General features: G+C 71.7%; 2 protein-coding genes across 2 annotated transcripts in view; one reads left to right on the forward strand and one right to left on the reverse strand.

The window, feature by feature from the left end:
- CHLNCDRAFT_57209 (hypothetical protein) overlaps positions 1-2,635 on the forward strand; it is a 7,583-nt gene extending 4,948 nt beyond the window's left edge. Inside the window, exons 17-22 of the mRNA XM_005849443.1 lie at positions 118-892; positions 1,040-1,086; positions 1,277-1,678; positions 1,875-1,949; positions 2,078-2,149; positions 2,338-2,635. Of these exons, the coding sequence (XP_005849505.1) occupies positions 118-892; positions 1,040-1,086; positions 1,277-1,678; positions 1,875-1,949; positions 2,078-2,149; positions 2,338-2,505 (1,539 nt within the window). The 3' untranslated portion in view covers positions 2,506-2,635. The remainder of the gene's footprint in view (positions 1-117; positions 893-1,039; positions 1,087-1,276; positions 1,679-1,874; positions 1,950-2,077; positions 2,150-2,337) is intronic.
- Positions 2,636-2,729: 94 nt separating this feature from the next.
- CHLNCDRAFT_142833 (hypothetical protein) lies at positions 2,730-8,549 on the reverse strand (the record flags this gene model as incomplete). The annotated part of the gene is made up of 9 exons (XM_005849712.1): positions 2,730-3,443; positions 3,591-4,141; positions 4,299-5,506; positions 5,683-6,061; positions 6,198-6,340; positions 6,479-6,575; positions 6,728-6,854; positions 6,979-7,420; positions 7,531-8,549. 9 exons carry the CDS (start codon positions 8,547-8,549, stop codon positions 2,730-2,732), a joined length of 4,680 nt encoding a protein of 1,559 aa, XP_005849774.1.
- Positions 8,550-9,244: the final 695 nt, after the last annotated feature.

Below are 9,244 nucleotides of genomic sequence, written 5' to 3' on the forward strand. Positions count from 1 at the left end.
CTGCAGACCGTCCACCTGCGCCCCCAGGCCTGCCTCCACCCCCCTTGCACCCGCCGCGCCGGCACCTCCCGCCGACTTCACCTCCTCCCCCCCCTCCCGCACTGCTTGCTCCTGCAGCCGCTGGTCATGGGTTACGGCTACATGTTTGGGCTGGCTGAGGAAAGCATCCCGGCGCACATGGGCGAGCGCGCGCCGCGGCTGCGGCCGGACGACGCCTCCGCAGCCGGCGCCGCAGAGGAAAAGGAGGCGGGCAGCAGCGGCGGCGAGGATGGCGAGGAGGAGGAGGGGGAGGAGGAGGAGCAGCCGGGAGGCAGCGCCGGCGCGGCTGCTCCCAGCGCGCTGGAAGCTTTCCTGGATGCCTCTGCCGACAGCCTGGCGGGAGGCGGCGCCGCCGGCTCCGCACCCTCGGTGCGGCGAGGCAGCAGCACCGGCAGCGGCACGGCGGCGGCGGCGGCGACGGATGCAATGGCCGCCTCGTTTGAGCGGTACGGCCTGTCCGACACGCTCGCGGCAGGAGGGGCGGCAGCGGCGGCGGCAGCGGGCGAGGAGGCGCAGGAGGGGGGCGAGGGCGCGGGTGCGGCAGCGGGCGGCGAGGGCTCACGGCGCCACCTGTCGGCCAAAGAGCGGCAGCTGCTCAAGAAGCAGCAGCAGGGCAAGCCTGCGCAGCCGCCGCAGCCGCCGCAGGCAGGCGGCGGAGCCGGGAAGAAAGCAGCAGCGCAGCAGGACAAGGGCAGCGGTGCAGGCCAGCAGGCGGCGGCGGAATCGGCGGCGGCCAAGGCTCGCGGCGGCAGCGGCGGCGGCGGCGGCAAGGGCAAGCGCGGCGGGCGGGACAAGTATGCGGATCAGGATGAGCAGGACCGGCAGCTGGCCATGCAGCTGCTGCAGTCGGCAGGTGGGCCCTGGGCGCACCCCGCCCGCATGCGCACGGTTGTCGTGGTTACGGCGCCATGCCTGTTGCTGTGCCGCACAACCGTTGCGGCTCGCAGCTTGCCCCCCCGCGACGTGTCTGCCCTGGCTGCCCGCCTGCGCCGCCCCGCAGGCCAGAAGAAGGACCGCAAGCAGCGCAAGGATGAGCGCAAGCAGCGGGTGGCGGCGCGCCAGGCGGAGCGCACTGGGCTGCCCAAGCAGGCGCGGCCTGGCTGCCTGCCTCCACCGCCCGCCTTCTTGCCCACTCATTGCCTCCGTAGTGCTCCTCACACACCTCACACACGCTCGCCTTGCTCGCTGCCGGTGGGCTGACAAGTGGTGCGTGCCCAGCCCCTGCCCGGCCTTGCAGGAAATCACGGCTGAGGACATTGCCAAGCTGACCGCCAGGCCCGAGGCAGCGGCAGGCAGCGGCGGGGAGGAGGAGGGGGAGGAGGAGGAGCACGAGGAGGGCGGCGAGCAGTCGGATGCGGCGGCAGGCAGCGGCAGCGGCGAGGGCGCGCAGGAGGAGCGGCGGCAGGAGGAGGAAGAGGGAGGGGCGGGGGATGGGGCAGCGCGGGAGCCGGGCCCTGCGGCGCCTGCTGGCGGCGGCGAGGGCGGCGGCGAGGACGAGGCGGCAGCAGAGGGCTCCGCCGATGATGCTGCAGCAGCGGCGGAGGCAGGCGGGGGGGATGATGCCGCTGAGGTGGCGGCGCTGCTCAAGGAGGAGAAGCTGGAGGCGCTGGGGGAGGAGGAGCGGGACAAGCTGACGCAGGTGGGGCGGTACGGTGGCAGTACGGTGGCGGTACGGCAACAAAGGGCACTAGGAGGGGGGGGTGCCCGTGGAGGTGGCGCAGCCTGAGGGTGGCGCATATGGTCGCTGCATGCTGTGTGCGACCGGCCCTGCCCCGCCACCACAGTCACCCCTCACGCCACCATGCCCAACCCCACCTCCCCCCCGCCGCGCGCAGCTGGACCAGCTGACGGGGGTGCCGCGCGGCGAGGACATCCTGCTCTTTGCGGTGCCCGTGTGCGCACCCTACCAGGTGCGCCTGCCGCCCCCCCCTCTGACAGCGCCGCCATGTGCCGCTGCTGCGCTGCACCGCGCCCCCTCCCTCCACACCCCGCCACTCGCCCCCAACGCACGCACACCTCAACCACCTCCCCCACACAGGTGCTGGCGTCTTTCAAGTTCAAGGTAAAAATCATCCCGGGAACGCTGAAGAAGGGCAAGGCGGCGCGGCAGGTGGGAGCCGTGGGCAGGGCAGGCGGGCGGTGGGCACAGCGGCATGGGTGCGGGGCGTATGGCCAAGCAGCAGGGGCCCCCGAGGCTGGGCCGGGCGTGCGTGAGCCTGCCTGGCATGCACCCCTGCTCGGCATCAATCCTGCCCAAGCGCTGCCCGCCCCGCGCACCCCTCCACCCATGCCCCACAGGCCGCCGAGCTACTGCTCAAGGGCGGCGAGGCCAGCCAGCGGGAGCGAGATCTTCTGCGCGCGGTGCCGGAGCAGGAGGCCATCAGCTGCCTGTGCGGCAAGGGGGTCAGGATACAGAGCGCGGGGCTGCTCAAGCTCAAGCAGGCGCAGAAGAAGAGTCGCAAGTAGGGACGACGCGAGATCCTCGGCGCTGGGGAGCTGGGTTCCTTGCCTCCTGCTTCCAATGCTACGCGTGGTGCTCCAGTTGTGTGTGTTGCTGCCTTGGCGTGGCACCGCGAGTGTTACACCGCATGCATGCATCAACACCCCAGGTTCCAGGCAGGCGGGCAGATGGGCAGGCGGGCAGGCGCAGGCAGGGGCAGGCGGCGGCCGACGCAGGGCTGCCGCGGCGCTCACGCCTCGAGCGCTGCCTGCAGCACGGCGCTTGCATCCGTGCCAGCCGAGGCGCAGGCGGCCTCAACGGCGGTCACCCGCTCCCGGCTGGCGGCGCCTGAGGGCTGCCCCGCAGCGGCGTCCCAGCGCAGCAGCATGCCAAGCAGCTGCAGCAGCGGGCGCCGCCCAGAGGCTGCGCCATCGCCACCGCCGCCGCTGCCGCACCCCTCGCCGCAGCGCTGCACGATGGTGCACAGCAGCGCCTGCCGCCGCGCCTGCCCAGCAGCGGTCTCCGCCGTGCCTGGCCGCGCCGCGCCTGGGAAGCAGGCGCAGGCGAGGCGGTGCAGCACCAGCGGCACGGCCACAGAGCAGGCGGTCAAGCTGCCGCCGTCGCCATCGCTGCCGCCGCGGCGCCCCTCCCTGCCGCTGCTGGCAGCAGCCAGGCATCGCTCCAGGGGCCCCTCGCTGAGCAGCTTCACATACAAGTCCAGCTCCTGCCTGCTCCTGCCGCTGCCGTTGCCATCACTGTCGCCGCCGCCACCGCCACTGCCGTCCGTGCCGGGCACGCCAGCCCCGAAGCACGCGCGGCCATAGCCGCCGCCGCCGCCGCCGCCGCCGGGTGCGTGCCCCACAGGGGGTGCATCCAGGTAGACTGCTGGCGGGCCGGGCAGCAGGCGCAGCGGGGGCAGCAGGTGCAGCGCCTGCTCGTCCGCCAGGGTGGACAGAACCTCCAGCTGCGGGGGCAGGCACAGGACGGGCAGGAGAGTGCTTGATGGTGCTGCCGTGCTGGCCGGCAAGCAGCACACCCCCGAGCAGCAAGGAGGGAGAAGGCAGGCATGGAGGGCAGCAGCCTTGGGTGACAAGCGCCCGCCCCCACCCACCGCCACATCCAGCGGCACCGTGCGCCGCAGCAGCGTCGCCACCGCGGCACCAAACAGCCGGTCGCCGTAGCTGGCGGCAGCAAAGTGCTGCGCCAGCTGGCGCGCCTCCTGCTGCTGCCAGCCGCGCTCGCCCGCGCCGCCCACCGCTGCGCCGCCTGCTGCCGCGCCCGACGGGGTGCTGCTGCTGACGGCTGCGTCGGCAGCGGGGCAGTAGCGCTGCATCAGGGCTGCAAGGCACCAGCGCGCCAGCGGCTGCTCCCAGGCCAACTCCTCGCCCTGCCCCACCGCAGCGCCAGGCACAAACCCGCCGCCTGCTGCCGCCTGCGCCCAGTCCCCAAACACAAGCAGCACGGCCAGGCGCAGCCTGCTCTCTGCTGCCCCCGCCGGCCACGGCCTGGCCGCCAGGCTGCTCAGCTGCTGCTGCTCCCAGCCCAGCGCCAGCAGCAGGGCGAAGCCGGCAGCCACTGCCGGTTCCGCAGCAATGCCTGCCTCTGGCGGCGGCACCGGCGCCTCCTCCAGCATCCAGTCTGCCGGCAGCGGCAGGCGCGAGCCTGCAGCAGCCGGGCGGGTGCGGTGAAGCAATGAGCAAACGAACATCAGGCTTCTGACAGGCAGGAGTCACCCAGGTGTTCAAAAGCCAGCCTCTCCCACTGGAGCAACCTTTTGAGCGATTCAAACCAGGCACAGGCAGCACGCCTGCCACCTCACCCTGCGGCCGCAGCAAGGCGGTTGGCGAGGGCGGCTCCACAGCCGGCGCAGCAGCTGCAACTTGCCGGCCCTCCTGGCTGCCCTCCTGCTGGCTCTCCGGCACCATCCCTAGCCAGGCACCTGCGTAGCCAGCCAGCAGCAGCGAGGACAGCTGCCGGGCGTCTGGCAGGGCCGGTGGACTGGCGCCCTGCTGGCCGCCATCCGCTGCCAGGCCATCAGCTGCCAGCAATCCTGTATTGCTTGCTGCCTCTGCTTGCAGACACGCCGCTGCTGCTGCCGCCGTGACCGCCAGGTGCTGTGGCCCCAGCAGCAGAGCCATCAGCTGCAGTGCCAGCAGCTCCTCGCCAGCTGGCAGGAGCCGCAGCAATGCCTGCGCGGTGTCTGCTGCTGCTATTGCAGGCCAGTGCTGTGCCTGGGGCGCAACCCCGCCATCGCTGGTGCTTGCACGGCCAGCTGCCTGCAACCCTAGGGCGGCTGCGCGCGCCAGGGGCAGCACTTGCAGCTGCCTGGCCACGTCCCAGGGCTGCGACACAGCGGCATCTGCTGCTTGAGCAGCTGCCAGGAACCTGGCAGACCCTCGCTGGCCATACAGCGGCGCCAGGAGGCTGGCAGATGCATCTGCCGCTTGGGGTGGTGGCAGGAAGGTGGCAGCCAGCCTGGCGAGTGCCACGGCCAGCTCAGCGGCTGCGGGCACCATGCCAGGTGTTGCCATGGGCTGTGGCAGCGCAGATGGCACTGCCCAAGCGGCGTCAGAGGACACCAGCTGCTGCAGAATGCTCCTCACCGCCTCCAGCACGGAGAGGCCCTGCTCACTGTCGCCGTTGGCTGCACCAGCGCTGGTGCCGGAGCTGTGTGCTGGCAACAAGCCCAGCTTTGCGAGCCGGCCCGCCGCGGCTGCCTTCTCGGCTGCCGTGTGCCACACCTGCACGCTCCAGTAGCTGCCGACAAAGTGAAGCGCTGCTGCCAGCGTGCCCAGCAGCACCGCAGCTTGCTGGCTGCTGCCGCCTGCCGCTGCGAGCGCTGGGTACGGGCTGCGGCCGCTCCTCGCCCCCACCTCGCCTGCTGCTAGTGATTGGCTGCCGGTGATGGCGCTGGTGCTGTAGGCCTCGAGCAGCTGCTGCAGGGGCAGCTGGCCCAGCCAGCTCAAGGCGCCGCCCGCCAGTGCCGCAGCGCATTGCGGGCTGAGCTGCGAGTCGTGTGGACCACACCTGTGGGGGCGGCAGCAAAGGCGGCGGGGTAGCAGCCCACAGCGTCTTAAGCAAGGCAAAAGGGCACCCTTCGCCACCAGCAAAGCAGAGACAGCACCAGGCGGGCGCCTGGCTCTCACCTCGCGGCATGCCAGCACAGCTGGGCTGCTGTGGAGTAAGCCTCCCTGGCCACACACCAGTGCTGCAGCTCATCGCACGACAGCGCGGCCGGCTGCGCCGCTGCCGCCGGCGCCAGCTGTGGCGTGAAGGAGGTGCAGAGGGAAGGGTAGGCATCATCCAGCAGCAGCAGGTAGAAGCCGTGCTGGGCGAAGCAGCGCCACAGGCGCAGCGCCTCAGTCAGCTGGCCCCGCCGCCTTGTGCCGCTGCTGGCGGGCGCCTGCCCCGGCCCGCCTGCCCCTGCAGCCGCCGCCGGGCGCAGCAGATGCTCCAGCGCAAAGCGAACCAGGCCGGCCTCTTGCAGCAGGCGCGCGGCGGCCTTGCTGGCCTGCGCCAGCTGGCGCAGCAGGCGCAGCGCCTTGGGGCGGCCCGCATGGAACGCCGCTGCCGTCGCCCCGCCTGCGCGGGGCAGCACGCATGGGAGGCGGGCGGGCGGTTGGCGCCCCATACACCAGCCTGCCACACCCGCCAACCAGGCATGTCCAGCAGCGACATCCTGGTGCCGAGCACCCGCAGCACGGGGCCGCAGGCTCACCGGCGGCGCCGCCCTCTGCGGCCACCACACCACCGCCTGCCGCCGCAGGAGGCGGGGGGGCATCCAGCACAGCCTTGATCGCGTCCAGCATGCCCGGTGTGGCCACCACCTGGTCCGCCACATCCTTGCCAGCCTGGCAGCACCTGCACGCATCGCGCACGCGCGCGTGTGGTGCGGCGGCATGTCGGGGAGGCAAGGTGGCTGCCCCTCCTCTGCTTGCTGCAAGAGACGGCCCCTGGCGCAGCCAGGCACACCCCCGCCCAGCCGGCACGAGGGCTCACCTGATGAGGATGGAGAGCAGGGGGTCTGCCGCCGCCGCTGCTCCGGCCGCCCCCAGCAGATACGCGACGCGCTCCAGCAGCTGCATGTGCAGCAGGCCTGCAGGCAAGCAGCGGCAGGCACCGGCGGGTCCGAGCCAGCCGGCGCTACAGCACAGCGAGGCTCGCAGCACTGGCAGGAGGGCAGGCAGGAGGGCAGGCAGGGCGAGCGCTGCAATCAGTGCTGCTGTCAGTGGCAGCAGGCAAGCCCACCTGACAGCGGGTCCACTTTAGCCAGCTGCTGCTCATCCAGCGCCTCCTCATCCTCGGCAGCCTCGCTGAGCTGGCACTGCGCCGCGCCGACGGGCGCTGCCACCCAGGCCCCGCTGGCGGTGGGACGCTGCGGTTTGGCATGGAGGCAAGGCAGCAACAGGAAGCGTGAGCGGCGGTGGGGGCGCGGGTCGCGCGTGGAAAGCAAGCACAAGGTTGGGCGCTAAACCAGGGCGCTGAGCCAGGGCCCACACCTGCATGTGGCGCAGCGGCGGCGCGGGCCAGCCAGCCAGCGGCGCCGCATCTGTGCCCTCTGCCGCCGCCTCCTCGGCGGCGCCCGCCGGCCCCGCGGCCCCCAGCAGCGCCGCCAGGGCCTGCGCCGCTGCCGCCGCCACCGCCGGATGGGCGTCGTCCAGCGATCGGCGCAGCAGCAGCACCACGTCGGCAGCATGCAGGGCATGGTGCCACACCGCCACCCACTCCAGCCCCGCAGCCGCCTGCTGCTGCAGCTCGGCCGCAATTGCAGGTGGCAGCGGCACGCGGACAGAGCTGCTGCACGCCACGCTGGGCCTGCTGAGCGCCAGCACAGCAGCCAGCAGGCGCAGCGCCAGCACGCGCTGCTGCGCCAGCGTGCTGCGCGCCAGCAGGCACGCCTCCTGCACGCTGTAGCCCTCTGCACCCAGGCCCTCGCCCTGCCTGCACTTGCCGGGAGCAGCAGCAGCAACACGACAGAGTGGGCACCGAGGGGGGGCCTGCATCTGCTGCCGCTGCTCCGTACGACAGCTGCCCTCATGGTGCCAAAGCACAGCTGTCCTGCTTGCCTGATGGGGTCGCGCTCAGCCACGTCGGCGGGCGCCGCATCGACGGTGGCATCGGCCGGCCGCAGCCCCTCCACGCTGCCGTCAATCCCAAAGCGCAGCCTGCCGGCAATGCTGGCACTCGATGCGCCGGGCTGGTTTGCGCTGCCGGGTTGCCGCTGCGGGCGCGGCTGCTGGCGCGGCCTCTGCGCCGGCCTGGCATTGCTCGCAGAAGCGGCTCCTGTGTCGCCGCCGCTGCCAGGCGCGGCGAGTGGCGGGGAGGCAGCCTGCTGACCAGCTGCGGACGGTGCAGCGCCGGCAGAGGGGACCGCCGCAGCTGCCGCCTTGGCCTTTTCGGCGCCACGCCGGCGCAGGAACTCGACGGCGGCGGGCGGCAGGCGCTGCACCGCCTCCTCCCTGGCCTCCGCCACCTGCTCTGGTGTCATGGCCGCCAGAAGCTGCCGGTTCTCTGCGTCGATGCGAGCCTGCTCATCCAGCGAGCGGCCTCCAGCTGCCTCTGCCGGCAGCACAGTTGGCGCCATGGCTGGCCCGGGTGCCGGCTCCTCTGCGGCACGCTGCCGCTGCCGCCCCAGCGCAAACTTGGAGAGCTTGCGGTGGGTGGCCTCAGGGAAGGGCGCTGCTGCAGCTGCATCGGCCGCCGTTGGCGGCTGCGGCGGCGCTGCTGCTGCCACCGGCCGCTCCTGCACCTCGCCCACAATGCCCTTCAGCGCCGCCTGCATCGCAGCCAGCAGGCCTGCCGCCTGCTGGGGCCCGCCAGCGGCATGCTGCTGCTGCTGCTGCTGCTGCACCTCGTGGCCATGGTGGCCCTGGCACCCGGGCCCGTGCAGTGCACACCCGCGTGCCGCATGCAGAGCTGGCTGGGGCTGGCTGGCGGGCGGCGGCGGGGCCGCGCCGCCAGTGCCGCCAGCGGCGGCATCAGGCGCTGCGGGGCGGCGCGTGATGCGTGTGACCTTGGCCGCGGGTCGGGCATCGCCCTGGGCTGCGCTGGCTGCGAATTGCTCCTGCATGGCGACAGGCGAGAGGCGAGTGTTGGGGTGGCCAAACCCTGAGACTCAGTGAACAATGTAGATCTCACCTGCAGACGCAGTAGTTCCCCTTCATCATCCGCCGCAAGGTCCCGTTGCCGCTGCATGCTGCACCTTGGGACTTGCAGCACCTTAACCTGCTGTTCCGAGGAGCGAGGCCGGTGAGAATCAGAGGAAACTGTAGAGCAGGAGGTATTGCCCCCTTCTTTGGAGGTTCGCTTGAATTGGTTGACCTGGCGCGAGGCGGGCGGCAGCCAGCGCCCCGCCGCACTTACTAAATTCACGTAGTGAAAGTGTGATCAATTTGCATCAAGATATACACGATAAATGAGTTAACAAATTGAGGTAGTGGGACATTGATCATGATGCAATCTGTGGGTCGGCTGGGACCACCGCCTGTGGCACTGCCGTTTGCAGGCCCGCTTTGCCGTCCGGCGAGGCTCCATTGGTCGCCACAATGAAGCTCCCAACAGCCTCTGCCTGCACAGTTGGGGGCATGGGAAGATTTGATGTGCCTTTCACATGCACTTATATCACAGAGGTTGGGCTGTGGGGGCACACATGCAGGGATCGGTCGGGCACAAGTCCTGGGACACCGCACCCTGTCCATGCATCTGTTGTTGCCTGCCTGCCCTCACCTTGTCCGGAGCGGGGTCATCATCGCTGGGCCTTCCTGT

Source organism: Chlorella variabilis, assembly GCF_000147415.1.
Source record: "Chlorella variabilis unplaced genomic scaffold CHLNCscaffold_5, whole genome shotgun sequence".
NCBI classification, from domain to species: Eukaryota; Viridiplantae; Chlorophyta; class Trebouxiophyceae; order Chlorellales; family Chlorellaceae; genus Chlorella; species Chlorella variabilis.